General features: G+C 43.2%; 1 protein-coding gene across 5 annotated transcripts in view; it reads right to left on the reverse strand.

The window, feature by feature from the left end:
* The window catches only part of zbtb38 (zinc finger and BTB domain containing 38), a 54,499-nt gene that overhangs the window by 7,695 nt on the left and 30,806 nt on the right, over positions 1-15,998 (reverse strand). Inside the window, exon 1 of one of the 5 annotated variants that reach the window (XM_080185907.1) lies at positions 14,650-14,883. The exons of the other annotated variants lie outside the window; for them this stretch is intronic. Coding sequence (XP_080042033.1) covers positions 14,650-14,820 — 171 coding nt within the window. The 5' untranslated portion in view covers positions 14,821-14,883. Of the gene's footprint in view, positions 1-14,649; positions 14,884-15,998 lie in introns of those variants that run through there. 5 annotated transcript variants of the gene reach the window in all.

Below are 15,998 nucleotides of genomic sequence, written 5' to 3' on the forward strand. Positions count from 1 at the left end.
CCCCTGTTCCAAACCATATCCCCAATACCTGCTTCCCCATTCCCCAAATCACATCCACCTTAAAAAAAAAATCTATAAATTAAATCCACCTTATAATTACCACACAATACCAGGAGGATGATCCAGTTGGGGAAGCATCTTTGCCTGGTTCAGAAAAGATAGGTCCTTTACAAAGGTTCCTGGATTAATTTAGCGAAAAGACTTTTAAAAAGTACCTCTGCTGTTGGCAAGCTTGTTGTTAGATGTTACCCTGGCCTTCCAGTGAGGTGTTAATCTGGCCTGTCTGCTTCTACTGGCATTCACAATTATACCCTTGGCCCTTTCTGCTCACCATATATTGGGCTGTCTGTCTCTTCTGCATTCCTGACTCTCGAAAATTAGCATTTGTATGCCTCTCCTGATGTGTGTGTCAGGGATATCTTAAACACCTTTTCTTTCTCAAAGGATCGCTTTGCTGAGCGCCTTCAGTCTGTGCGTAAATCAGGACCCTGACCTTCTGGTTGCTTGCCATTTTAACACACGATCCTGCTCCCATGCCCACATATCTGTCCTTGGTTTGCTGCAAAATTCCAGTGAAGCTCAAAACAAACTGAAAGGCCTCATCTTCCGGCTCAGCACATGACAGCCTTCCCGTCTCAACATCGAATTCAATAACTTCAGTTAATTAGCTCTACCTCGCTTCAACCTCTTTGATTTCATTTCATTTTTATCTGTTCCCTGCCTTTTATTTCTTCATTATCTTTCTTTATGTTTCTTCTTCCCCCACTCTTTTGCCGTTTTATCCACTTTCTTTCCCTTTTCTCCATTTTATATCTCTCCCACCCATTCCCCCCCCCCCCCGCCCCCCCGCCTCCCCCCACATCTTCATCCGTCACAGCTTACCCTCCGATTTCAGCTTCTCTGCCCTTTGGCCATTCACACCTTTTATTCTCTCGATGGACTGCCATTAGCAACCATTCCCCTTGTTTTTGTGGCTATGACTCATCTTTCATTCTCTCACCCTGCAGTATAAATATCTCCCCTTTCCATGCATTTTAGCTTTAACAAGAGTCATCTGGACTTGAAACATTAGCTCTTTTCTCTCCTTTCAGATGCTGCCAGACCTGAGATTTTCCTGCATTTTCTCTTTTGGTTTCCTTTCTCAAAGACCATCTCCATGGCAGTGTGAATCACATAGATCTTGTTTCAAGGTAGAAATGCTGACTAGCTATCCTTGAGACCCCAATTCTCTTATTTAGGCAGTCAGTGGACAGTTTAAAAGCACACTGTTTACAACCTAACATTCTGAACATCTTCCTGCAGAGACTAGAGACGAGCAGTCTAACTAACCACTGTCGAATCAATGGCAGCAGCACCTCGCATTGAAGTGTGAATACCTTGCACCTTCTCTCCAGCCAAATAATCTGGGCTTTCCTTTCGTTAACAACCACATAACCCCAGGCCTGTTGTCAATGTTATCCAACTAGAATATTTAAACCTTCTTCCCCAGATATTTTCCCCTTGTATGACTAATAAAAGACAGCGTCAACTCAAATTTCATGTTAGCAAAACTCTCTCTTTATTTAATGTTACAGGTACCAATACTTAACATAAATAGACATTAGATGTAACACTTACTTTAACTCAATTCAGTTAACTTCAACCTTAACTTGAAGCCATTTAAACTTCAATGCTAACTCATTTAACTTTAAAGTTTTGACTGAAAGTAAATACTACCCACTTGAGTGAACTGGCCAAATCCGCACATGAGATTGGATCTGTTGTTTTGTTGTTCTTCTCTGAAGCTGACTTTCAGGGCACACATTGCGGATGCGATTCTGGAGTTTCCGCTGAGTAAAAGACTCAAGTGAAAAAAACCTTTTTACCTCAAGCTTTGAGCATCCTTCCACGGAGTTCTCTGGCATTCAACCAACGATATCACCAGAAACTGATCACAATGTTCGATTATAACCAATAGATTTACTTGTAAACAACCCCCAAATGTTTACATCAAGTTGCATGCAAGTGACATTAGGCAGTAATCAGTGGCTCCAGTCCGTCTGGCACTCATCCAAATGACCATCGTTATTTCGTCAACACAGAAGGTGTCAGGTCAGGACTCAGGATAGGTCATGCATGACTTGCTTCAGCTTTCTCTGACCTGTATCAGTGTTTAATGCGACCAAAATTCCCAGCATGTTTGAATGTAGCTCTTAACCGTTCTTGTTGTTGCTGTTGACATTGGCCATTCAGCCATATCAGGCAGACTTTGGTCACATGACCACCTTCATGTATACCAAGTTAAATAAATAATCCCAAAACAAACTCATTTGTAAAACTGGCAATGCAGTGGTGCGAGTTCAACACTTTTTAAAAAGTCTTGTATTATGTACTGTTAGAAATATGCTCGCTCACATAGACAAAAAGGATAAATGAGAGAAACATGTACGCAAACCCAGAAAAAAAACTAGGCCATTTATCAAATCATAGAACCCTACACTGCAGAAAGAGGCCCTTTGGCCCATCGAGTCTGCACCAAACACAATCCCACCCAAGCCCTACCCCCACGTATTTTACCCACTAATCCCTCTGACATATGCATCTCAGGATACTAAGGGGCAATTTAGCATGGCCAATCAACTAACCCGCACATCTTTGGACTGTGGGAGGAAACCAGAGCACCCAGAGGAAACCCATGCAGACATGAGGAGAATGTGCAAACTCCACACAGACAGAGACCTGAGCCAGGAATCGAACCCGGGTCCCTGGAGCTGTGAAGCAGCAGTGCTAATCACTGTTACCGTGCTGCCCCTGGAAATGGATTTATTTTACCTCCCATCAAGGATCTGGTGAATTATCATTTTGCTGTTCAAAGTTTACTCAGGATGCTCCGTCACTTTCGACAGCTCAGGCCATTAGGAGATTGAACATAAATTGTCAGAATGTTTTGGCTGTTCATGCTGGCGAGATCTTTCGGTCTTGCCGATGGTGCAATGGGAAATCTCACTGACAACGGCGGGACCAGAAGATCCGGTCAACAGCCGATGGCAGGTCACCTCTGCCACCATGAAACAGGCAGCGGGATGCATGGAAAATCTCACTCAAAGTGTGAATATGCCAACACATTGGCAAAAAAGAGGCAGCAAGTTCAGCTTGAACAAGGCAACAAGGAGCTCAAAAAAAGAGGAAATATAGAAAGCTTTACAATATAAACTTGGTGCACATTTTTGAGAGTGCTGTCCCTACTGGAAATGCCACAATTTTGGAACAATGTTGAGGTCAGGTCCTCAGGGTGCATGCCAAGCATTATCATTTTGAATGCTTGACTTAATTTGAAAGTCCAGATTAACATCAGCCTTAAAAATAAATATTTCTCAAAGTTTCCAACAATCATAAGTGTCACTCCCAACATTTTACTGATGATGGCAGTACTGAGCCAAATGCTGCTCCAACCTTACAGTATAATATCACAAGAATTAGGAGGAGTAGGCTGATCTGATTGTAGCTTTAACTCCACGTCAATGCCTGCCCCCAATAACCCTCTACTCCCTTGTAGGTCAAACCTCTATCCAATTTAAGCTTGAATATATTCAATGACCCAGTCTACGAACTTGCATACTAGGAGGAGTAGACCATTTGGCTCCTTGAACTTTCTCTGCCATTCAATAGTATCATGGTTGAAATCAGCCTCCACTGTTCTCAGTGGAAAAGAAGAAATTCTGCCTTAAATTGAACTTCCTATTCTTGCATTTACTGACAAAGGGGAAACATCATCTCAGCATCCACCTTATCAAGATCTCTCAGAATCTTAAAATAACTCTCATTCTTCAGAACTCCAACGAACACAAGCCCAAACATTCTTCACAAGATAAACTCTTCACTCCAGGAATCAACTTAGTGAACCTTCTCTGAATGAACATAAGAAATAGGAGCAGGAGTAGGCCATCTAGCCCTTCGAGCCTGCCCCGCCATTCAATAAGATCATGGCTGATCTGTCGTGGCTCAGTTCCACTTTCCTGCCCTCTCCCCATAACCCTTAATCCCCTTGCCTATCAAAAACCTATCAACCCGCGTCTTAAATATATTTAGCGAGGCGGCCTCCACCAATGGCTTCCAATGCATGACATCCCTTTTGCCTACTCAACCTACCTATATCCCTTTGCATCCTCCTCACAGCTTGCTTTTCTACCTATTTTAGTACATTCAGCAAATTTGACAACAATACAATATCAATTGTGTGATTTCACTCAACCTTCTAAAAGTAACCTTGGTGCAGCAGCCAAAATCTCATTTTCTACATTGGCATTTGAGTAAGCGTTTTATTCTTTCACAGGATGTGGATGTTACTGGCTAGGCCAGCATTTGTTCTCCTTCTCGAATTGCCTTCGAAAAGCGAATATTGAATCACCTATTGACCCAATGCAGTCCAAATGGTGAAAGTACGTCCACAGTGATGTTTGGAAGTGGGTTCCAGGATCTTGACCCTGCAAAAGTCAAGGAACGGTGATATATTTCCAAGTCAGGATGGCGAGTGGCTTGGAGGGGAACATCCAGCTGGTGCTTGTTCCCTTGCACCTGTTGACCTTGTCTTTCTAGGTGATAGAGATTGCGGGTTTGGCAGGTGCTCTCAAAAAGGAACCTTGGTGAGTTGCTGCAGAGCATCCTGCAGATAGTATACACTGCTGTTACTATGAGTTGATGGTGCAGGCAGTGGTGTGCCAATCAAGCGGTTGCTTTATTCTGGGCTTTGAGTGTTGTTGGAGCTGCACTCATCCAGGCAAGTGGAGTATTCCATCACACTTTTGACATATGCCTTGTAGATGGTGCAAAGGTTGTGGGAAGTCAGGAGGTAAGTTATGCTGCTCAGGATTCAAAGCCTCTAAGCTGCTCTTACAGCCACAGTAATAGGTTATTTTCTATTTCTGGTCACTGGTAATCCCCAGGATGTTGATAGTGTAACAATTCAGTGATGGTAATGCTATTGAATATCAATGGGAGATGGTTAGATCCTCTCTTTTTGAGGAGATCATTGCCTGGCATGAATATTACTTGCCACTTATCAGCCCAAACTTGAATGTTATCCAGATCTTGCTGCATATGGAGACAGGTTGCTTCAGTATCTGGGGAGGTGCAAACAGTACCAAATATTGTGCAACCAGCAAACATCTCCACTTCTGACCTTAGGATGGAGGGAAAGTCTTTGACGAAGCAGCTGAAGATGATTGGGCTGAGAATGGTGACCCGAGTAACTCATGCAGTGATGTTCTGGGATTGAGATAATTGACCTGCAATAACTACAACCATCTTCCTTTGTGTCAGTATGACTCCAACCAGCCGATTCCCAGATGACTTCAGTTTTGCTAGGGTTCCTTGATGCCAGGCTTGGTCAAATGCAGCTTTAATGTCAAGGGCAGTCACTCTCACCTCAGCTCCTTTGTCCATGTTTGGACTTGGGCTTTAATGAGGCCAGGAATGGAGTGGCCCTGGCGGAACTCAGACTGAGCATCAGTGAGCAGGTTAGTGCTGTGCAAGTATTGCTTGATGACACCTTCCATCACTTTGCTGATGATCGAGAATAGACTGGTGGGGCCATTAATTGGCCAGGTTGAATTTGTCCCGCTTTTGGTGGATATGGGCATTTTCCACACTGTTGAGTAGATGCCAGTGTTGTAACTGTACTGGAATAGCTTGTCTTGGGTGTGGGCAAGTTCTGGAGCACACATCTTGAGTACTATTGCCAGAATGTTGTCAGGGCCCATAGGCTTTGCAGTGTCCAACAGCTGTATATCAGCTGTTTCCTGATGTCACGTGAAGTGAATCAAATTGGCGAAGACTAGCATCTTTGGTACTAGGGACCTCAGGAGGGGATGGATTATCCAGTTGGCATTCTGGCTTAAAATTGTTGCCAATGTTTCAGTCTTGTCTTTAAGACTGACGTGTTGGGCTCCTCTGTCTTTGAGGATGAGGATATTTGCAGAGCCTCCTTCTCCAGTAAGCTGTTTAATTGTCCATTACCATTCATGACTGGATGTGGCAGGACTGCAGAGCTCAGATCTGAAGCGTTGGCTGTGGGATCATTTAGCTCTGCCTATCACATGCTGCTTCCACTGTTTGGCATGCAAGTAGTCCCATGTTGTAGCTTCATCAGGTTGACACACCTCATACATGCCCGGTACTGTGCCTGGAGTGTGACTGCATTAATACTGAATTTGTTGAGCTGTTGCAAAACACAAATGAAGATGGACTTGCATTAGAGAAGGTGACTTCTCCCTGGCAAGGTGTTGTGTGCTAGAATGGAAGGGAAAAAGGTGGACAACAGAAAAGAAAAATATTTCATAAAATCATAGACACCCTACTGTGCAGAAGTAAGCCATTCAGCCCATCAAATCTGAACCAACTACAATCCCACCCAGGCCCTATTCCCACATATTTATTCTGGAAATCCCTCTAACCCATACATCCCAGGACACTAAGGGGCAATTGAGCATGGCCAGTGCACCAAACCCGCACATCTTTCAGACTGTAGGAGGAAACCTAAGCAGACAGGGAGAATGTGCAAACTCCACACAGAGTGACCTAGCCCAGATTTGAGGGACAATTGTTGTTCATTTTTCTTGCATATTTGAATTTCAAATCAAATCCTGTCTCATTCATTTCTCTGATGCAACTATTCAGCTTCTTTTTGAAAAAGGCACTGTACAATCTGTTTTCCCAATGCCTCATCACTATGAATGAGGCTATGATTAAGGGTTTAGATAATGGTGACAAGGATGTGTCAAGCTATTTGTCTGATTTTAAAAAATATGAATAGACATTCCAGCCCACGTCACTGTCTGAATAGCTCACCTCTTACACAATGGAATCCTGTTCTTTTTCCAAAATCTCTTGTATTGATGGCCATACATGTTCTATCTAGTTAAGCTCAATTTCAATTCACCCAATAGCATCACTCTCGTTTCCCAACTTCCTGATCCAGAGTTACGACCAGAGCGACTGCTCCATTGTGATGAATAATTCAATATCGGCTTTCATTAGGTGTTTCCAGCATTTTGTGGATCGCATTCTATGATTCCTTCATCTTTTTCTTCTATAAAAATTAGCAGCCTTGGATAAAGCACGCTGTAGGATTTTGGGCAAATACTCCTCAGTTCTAATTGTTCTGATTCAAATGTATCCTTCTTGTTTAAACACACTTTAAACATCAGTTCCTAAAACAAACGTGCTTCCAAGCCAAGTTGCTCTTTTTTCAATTACGTGAAATGAATTGGCTAGAAAGTGTCCAACATAAATAGAAAGTGTTTTACAACTAGACACTGCATAGCTACCTCATTAAAGCTGCTTCCTACTAATGAGAAGTGAACAGCTCCCTCACACACACTAACCTTTATTTCACCTTCACTTTGATGGCCTCAGAGTCCAAATTCTTTTCGCCATCCCAATCCTCGCATATGCACCATCCAGGATGTCACAGCGTATGCAACTTAATATATGTCAGCCTTCCCCTCAGAGTGTTTGTTTTTGAATCAGGCATTTCCTACTCCCAAGTCCCATCTGCTGCCAGGTACACAGACTGTTCATAAAGCCCTCTGCCAATACTTTTCAATATCTGGTTTCCAGAAAGCAAGTTGACTTAGGATAAACTCTTTGCTATGTTGCATGCACACAGCTATCTGGAAATTACCACGCAGGCTACTCGCAAATCATTCCATCCAAGATACTAAATGTGCACTGCCATCTATTAAAAAAAACACGTTGTAATATTTAGACCATACACAGGAAAGGAATTTGAGGGAATATTGCTGGCCAGCACATTTAAATTTTCCACCCATTAATGGATGGTACCATCCATCCCACTGGGTGCATCAATTTGTAAAACCCAACTACATTTTGTCACAATATTCCAAATTGCACTGTTCAGATACAAAATAGAAACTCACGTTTAAGCATTAAGTGGTCTTACCAGAAATAGCTCAGCCTGGTTTCCAGAAAAAAATATTTCCTTCAGAGATTCTCAACCTGAAACACACTTTAAATTGGCTTCAAGTCAAACAATGGGCTGTGACTTTCTGGCTGCATTGTGCCCGGCACAGAACGTGTTAGAGTGGAGTGGGACCAGAAAATCGCGGGTGTGGTTTAGCACATTCTGTACTGGTATCAAACCTCGCCACTATCTCCTCACCCAGCATGCCAGCATCTACTGGGCAGGAACAAGATCAGCATATTTGAATGAGCATTTAAATATGCAGAGTCCATCCGAGGGCAGATCTTCCCTGCTCTCAGGATTTTCCAATCCTTGGGCGTTGCGAGATCCCGGGCAGAATCGCTATTGGTCTTCATAAATGGAGGCCAGGTTTGATGGCTGCATTGGGGTTGGGCGGGGGTGGTCTTGTAGGCCATTGAAGCCCCAGGTGGTTGGGGACCTGGCTTGGCATTGCCCATCTGGCAGTGCCTGCATTGTCATGCCAGCTACACCATGGCAGCACCAGGGTTGGCACTGCCAGGTTGCTGGGGGCAGTGTCAAGGGAGCAGGGCTTGAGGGGACCTGATGGGGCTCATGAAGAGGGGCAGTCATGAAGGATGAAGGGGAGCCATGAAAGGGATCGTGAAGGAGTGAGGGGTGTCATGAAGAGGACCCAATGCCCTGATGCCAGCAACCCTTGTTGGGAAGAGGGGGTGGTTAAACATCCCTTCAATGAGTACAGGGAAGGGCATGTTCCCTGATGTCCATGGCGGGGGAGGAACAGGGTCCTTCATTTCAACTTGAGATGACTGGATGGATGTCTGTGAAGCTGGGCTTGCTTAAACCGTGCTCCTTTCAGAACTGATGCAAACTCATCACTCTCCCACAAAATGACTAAGTGTGAGAAAATTTAAATCACAGTGGCTTTCTCGCCCGAAAATGACACTTGGTAATTTTTTTGGGAAAGTTCTGCCCATGATATAATTCTAGCATCAGGGAAAACTAATTGAAGCAAATTCACGTGATGACTAATTTATTTGACAGACCCTGACATCAGTTTTCTTGGAGAAAGGTAAAAAGTTAATCTGAATTTTTATAAATCAGCACCATATGCACACATACATATTAAAATATTTTTGTTTGGCAGCAAACAAGATGCAATATTACACCACTGAACGTTTTTTCCCCACAAGGTGGTGCTAGGACAATGCATCATCAGAGTTACTGCATTTGTACTTTCCACGCAAGAAAATGAATAAACTATCCTTGAAGATTTGAGCAACAACTTATTTGTAAACATGATGCATTTAGGAGTCCTTAAAATCATCTCTCCCTACTTCAACTGAAGGCAAGGTGAATTTATTTTCTCTTACAACCTTTGGGAGAATCTGCTGCAATGAACAAGGGGCTGTATTTTCCATTTGAAACTAAGTACGGTGGCATATGGCTCTGGGTGGTGCTTTCCCACCTGGTCAGAATGGCGGGAGCCCGCACCAGATTCTGCGCTTGGAGCCTCATTAATTATGCAGCAGAGATAAGTTCCCCTCCGAATCTCCTGGCTGATCCACATGCTTGGTTGAAGTCATTAGGTGACATTTTAGCTTCATTTGAAGCAATTTTTAAAAGCGGCTTCTCGGCCTTTTAGCTAAGATCAAGCCTTGGAGGAGGAGCTATGCCTACTCCATTCAGCTTGGATCACGTAAATCAAGCCCAAGACAGGAGGTGAAAGAACTGTCTTGTCAGCTTGGATCGGGAATGTCTCAACTTGTTGAGATTCTGATTTGGACTTGATTTGATTGAATTGGAATAAAGATAAAAAGGGCAGCTGATCAGTCCACCCGCCATCAGCTGGCAGGTTTGGAGATCCTGGTGTGATATTGAAGTACCTGCCCAGCACACTCATTTCACTCTTTCCTGCCCATGTGTCTTTATCAAATCATGCAGGGGATCAGCAACCCAGAGGGAAAAGGCTACTAGCCTTGAGAAGTCTGTTCCTCAATTTGACCACCCCTCCCTGAGCCCATTACCAGTGAGGAGCTTAAGCCCCATTTGGACAGCTATCCATTGTGTCTGAAGTCTTTGTGCATTCCCATCCTGTAAACACTATGCTATCCCTTTGACTCCCTTGTTTGTGAAGTTTTCGTACAGCCCCTTGTTCATTGCAGCAGATTCTCCCAAAAGGTCTCCAGTTTCCCTCCCCTCAGTCTTCATCCACCCCCTTGTCCCTTTGCTTGACATTATGAGCCCTCGCACCACTTTGCGCAACCCTCCTTCCACCTTGCCTCCCTTATCTCTGTCAAGCCACCCCAACCCATCCCTCACCTTGCATTCCACCTCCAGTCGAAGTGTGAACCTTTGCTGGTGGCTGCCTGAGTCCCACAGCACAATGCTGATCAAGATAAGCACTGCTGTGTCATACTGGGGGGAGGAAACCCCTGTACTCCCCAATCTCAGGTGTTGTACTAATCCAACACGGTGACACAAGTGGGTCCGTGGGTCCAGCAGCACGGTGCTGCCCATGAAGACCAGCTTGACATGGAGATGGAAGGCAAGAGCTGATCTTCTCTGGCAGAGTGGTGAACAGCGCATCAAGAGCAGCTCAATACTCTGGCAGAAAGGCTTTTTTTGCATTCACCTTGAAGCCTCTTGCAAACTGAGCACTGCCTTGCATATGTCACTCTTTAGCAATTGGCTTTTAGACCAAGGTAATTTCACATTGATGTGATGCAAGGCATGATGGGATGCCGGTGTGGCCTCGAGGAGCTGTTTTAATGAGCATTCATGAGATACAAATAAATGCAAATGTTATCATAGAATCCCTCAGCATTAGGAGGAGGCCATTCGGCCCATCATGTCTGCACCTACCACAATCCCACCCAGGCCCTATCTCCAATATCCCATGCATTGACCCTACTAGTCCCTCTGACACTAACAGTCAATTTAGCGTGGCCAATCCACCTAACCCGCACATCTTTGGACTGTGGGAGGAAACCAGAGCACCTGGAGGAAACTCATGCAGACACAGGGAGAATGTGCAAACTCCACACAGACAGTCACCCTAGCTGGGAATCAAAGCTGGGTCCCTGATACTGTGAGGCAGCAGTGCTAACTACTGTGCTACCCAAACTAGCGGGAAGAGTGACTCATCATTAACCCACCATTGGGAGAATTGCAGTTTGATTCTCTGCCAGTAGTTTTTCCAATTTTTAGCTCCGTCAGATTCTTCGTTCCTGCCCGCTGCCAAACCTACAAGTGGGATGGGAGGATTCTACCCAACATCTTTTATGTCAAATATTTGGTCCCCGTCAGCAACACAGCAAGGGCTCTAGTTCGGGCACTTCCAACCACAGTTCAAACCTACACATTCCTCAATTACAGCACAATCCTTAAAAGTAACAGGTTTTATTTTAGTCAGAAGTTCAAGTTTATTTATTAGTCACAAGTAGACTTACATTAACACTGCAATGAAGTTACTGTGAAAAACCCCTAAGTCGCCACACTCCGGCGTCTGGGTACACTGAGGGAGAGTTTAACATAACTAATGCACCTAACACATCTTTGAACTGTGGGAGGAAACCCGGAGCACCCAGAGGAAATCCATGCAGACACGGAGAGAATGTGCAAACTCCAGACATACAGTGACCCAAGCCAGGAATCGAACCAAGTCTCTGGTGCTGTGAGGTAGCAGTGCTAACCACTTAAGATCACTTACACTGACCAGTCATATTAGAATAAAATGGGAACGTCTAGTTTAAAGAAACATATGAAATCTGTGGTGGAAAAGTCTACATTTTCATTTCATCTTTTTTGTCCTAACACTTGGTAATCAATTTTTGTTTTCTGTTTCTCTTAAGGATGCTTTGAAGCGATTCAAACAACTTATCTCTACAGTCTCCCTTGCTGAACTATTTTAAATGGCCTACTCCTGCTCCTATTTCTTATGTTCTTATGTTCTTATGTAAATAACTAATCAACTTCAGTGAACTCATGCTTTATTGCACCTTCCAGAAATCCAATCATCTTAAATAATGGTCTCTTTTCCGACCATCCCAAATCAAAATGGGATGATTCCAATTGATCCTCTGCTGCTCAGCCTTAATTTGCATAGCTGGATCATATCACCTTGTTTCGTTGGGTAGAGATTCCGAGTCTTTGGGCAGGATTCCCAAGCCTTTTGAGACAGCCTGCGGAATCCCGTGCCTTGCAGGATGGGGCGTCAGCCAAAAATCGGGATTCCTTAATAGCATCAAGGCAATGAGATTCACCCAACCTGCCCTCCGATTGGGTTCCTGCCCAAGGCAGGAATGAAGTTATCCTGGCTACCATTTGGCAGGGCTGCTGCCTGATGACTTCTGTTCATCCACTGCCATCCATTCCAATGTTTTTTAACTTCCATTCTGTAGAAGATTTCAGCACTTTTTTCTCTAAGTTATACTTTCAAGAGACTATGTAGCTTTGACTATGCAGTTTTTTTTTCCCAACTACAACAATTTGTATCAGTAAAAATGTATCACGTTTTCAACGTTTCAGTACACTGATGAAAGGGTAATCTGTGGAAATAGAACCCGAGTGATGTCCAGTATATTCTACCTTTATTTCAGATTAATATTGGTGCTGAGACAACCAGTGTTGTCAGCTGTCCCACGATTCAAGGGTGACAGGTACTCAGGGTCTGCCATGAGTCTTCAGGTAACTGAACAGAATGATCCTTGACCTGCAGATCTTTGGGCCCATGGGCAGGGCATCTCGTGAGGTAGTGGGATCTGGAGTGCAGGATGGGCTTCCATATCTTTCTCTCTCTGCTGCTGCTTTGGTTCAAGGCTTTTGAACTCGCTGCCTGATGAAGCTTGATGGACATGTTGGCGCCATTCACAAAGATCAATGGTAAATTCCCACCCCCCCCAGTCATTAATGCCAATGCTGCCACACTTCAAGGAGAGCTTCAGAATTCCTTAGAAGCATTTTTCTTGTACTCCCTGCGACATTGGTCATTTGTTAGTTGAGAAAGCAGGATCTGGCACAAGAGACATTTTTCAGCCATCTGGACATGTCTAGTCCATTATAGTTGATTTTGCAGGAGTTTTGCTTGAATGCTTGGCTTCAAAGAGGACAGAGATTTTTTTTTCTCCCATTGAATCCAAAGAATGCAGCAGAGGCATTGATGATGGGATTTCTCAGGTGCTCCAATGTGTAAACAGAAAGAAATCCCACAACAGGCTTTTGCTACAAATAAATCCTGTTTGGACTTTAAACTGGTGTTGTGGGATTTCTTTGTTTTACCCCAGTCCAACACTGGCATCTCCACATCACGGCTCCAATGCGTTGCAGATACACATAATCCAGATTCACCGCAGTACAGGAGTGTGGTGATGGTAACAGCTCCATACACGAGGACTCCTGTTAACTTGCAGAGGTATTTGTTGTCAAACTCTCGATGCTGTAGAAGGCTGAGCTGGCACACACGATCTGATATTGGATCTTCTCATCAATGGTGACCTTATGAGAGAGGCAGTTGCCAAGGAATGGGAAGTGCCGAACATATTCTAGAGTCTACCAACCTGCTATGTAATCTGAGTGAAGGGATTATACTACTCATTAAAGCGGAAATCAAACTATGGATTAAGGACTAACACTTCTTTTACTACAACCTAAATGATTCCAATCATGTTATCATATATTTGTTTAAATCCTAAAGTTTACAACTATTTAAGTATACATTGTTAACTGGTAGTTAGAAGTACAAAGGCAGTTCAAATATAATACAGGAATCAGACATTGGCTGGGCTTTACTCACTACACATTTAATACAACAAGCTCATCGTCCAAAATGAAGTAAAATTATCACAATTAGTTTATGGATAATTTTTATACACAAGCAACCCTCAAACATAGGACAAGTCAAAAAATCGTAAGCTGGAACCGATTTTCCCATCAGAACAATGTTATAAATGGCAGATTGGATCCTGAGTGGGTGGTACAGTGGTTAGCACTACTGTTTTGCAACTCCAGGGACCCAAGTTCAATTCCAGCCTTGGATCACTGTCTGTGCGGAGCTTCCCTGTGTCTCTATGGGTTTCCTCCTGGTGCTCTGGTTTCCGTCCACAATCTGAAAGGCCTGCTGGTTGGCTGGATGGGCCTTGCTAAATTCTCCCTCAGTATACCCAAACAGACACCGGAATGTGGTGACTAGGGGATTTTCACAGTAACTTCATTGCAGTGTTAATGTAAGCCTATTGGTGACACTAATAAATAGACCTAAAACTGAACCAAGGCCCCATTCCAAAATACCACGTTACTTTTTTATAACTGAGCACGTAATTCTGGGATTACGTGCTCAATTGTAAAAAAGTAACATAGCAATAAATTATAAAACAGAGAGCGCGTTTGGAAACAAATATTCACCAAGTAAAAATGCTTCGCAAAGCAACTGAGTGTCTTAAGTCAGGGAGATGGGCAGTTCAGAGCATTGATGTACACGCCTGAGTGTTTGAACTCAAAAATTGACATTGCAAGTTAGACCTGGTGTCAATTTATAAATATTGTAAGTGTAACTCAAAAGTCAAAGTTGAGGACTGCCTGTAATTACAAGATAACAGCTGAAGATAGAAAGTCTCTTTGGTACATTAATCTTCTAATTAGTTTGGCTTATAGCAGAAGTGTTAAAAAAACCTCATCTTCCTGAGTCAGCAGAGTCGAAAGGATTGCCTCACCTTCTCTGGATGCAAGCTTCCTGGGAAGTCAGATGTAGTATCTATTCCCCTTTGAATCATCTGTTTCCTGGGTAGATCCACCTTTCGTGTCAGTATATATATTTGGAGTAATGCCAGCTCAAATCTCATTTCCCTTTTTCTCAGGGAAACTTTCATTTGTCCAAGTGACATATTGAAAATATCTGCATGTCTCCTCCTTTGTGTCGTCCCTCAATTCTGTAATATTTCTTCCTTTTACTACCTTCTATGCATCCTTCCTTGGGCGTTTTGGCTAAACTTTTCAATAGATATTTGCTCTGCCCGCACTTTACCCACTTTTGTGTCAAAAACACTGTACCTTTGATCTCAAATAGCTTTCAATTTAATCTTTAACCAACCCGGCTGACACGTCCTGCAAGAATTCACTCAAGTTATCAATTGTTTTTGTAATCTTCACGCCCAGTGAAGAACCTTAAATTCAGAAACCCGCACGTAAAGTCATGAGTTTACTTCCTTAACTGCTGTCTCCAATAATAAATGAACCGAACAACTCCAGATAAAGAGATGGCTGTTTGCTTTTTGTAAAAAAAAAATTCCCAGATTGCTATTTTGGTTATGACCTTGGCAACTTGGCTGGGACTTGCTTCTCCCGTTTGTGATTTTTCACCCATTATAAACGTGAATGTGTAAAAGTCATGAGCCTTCACATTTACTAATATTGTGAAAAATTCCTCATTTCATATAGACATCCATGATGGTACCATTAACTGTTTTTGTTTACCTGAGAATCTGATTCCTAAAAACAGCATTTTGAGGACATGTTTAAGGCAGCTTGTTCGGGTGTTTCCCCATCAGTTATGAAAATAATTTGGCAGTTATCAAACGGTGACTGAAATTACTCAACGTTCTGTTGATTCAGCGAAGTCAGGGGTTAAAACCCTCGTTCTGAAACCAAAAAAATTGAGAAACCAAGATGCACGGCACCACCAAGTGTTGAGAATTGCAATGGGAAAAGGCAGTCTGTCATCGAGTGGTGATTAAGTCAGTATTAAGAACCTGAAAGTGGAAACAGGAAAGACTAAAAGGAGTCAGAGGTTTCCTGCCAAAGAATGAGGTAGATTGATGTGACATGTTAAGAACCCCAATATGTTACCTTCCAGAGTGTCTTAAAACTCCAAAGAATAACTTGAAACACTGGCTCCCAGTGATGTATATTTGTTTGGAATAATGTGAGGAATAGTGCAAAACAGCGAGGAACTAGTCCAGTCATGGTTTGGAACTGTTTAAGGAGTATTAAGGTGGAAAAACATATGACAAGAAAGACTAATATACACTATGACACATGTATATTAATAACTAAACAGACTGCT

This window comes from Carcharhinus amblyrhynchos, chromosome 3 (assembly GCF_965287045.1).
Source record: "Carcharhinus amblyrhynchos chromosome 3, sCarAmb.v2.hapA, whole genome shotgun sequence".
Lineage (NCBI taxonomy): Eukaryota > Metazoa > Chordata > Chondrichthyes > Carcharhiniformes > Carcharhinidae > Carcharhinus > Carcharhinus amblyrhynchos.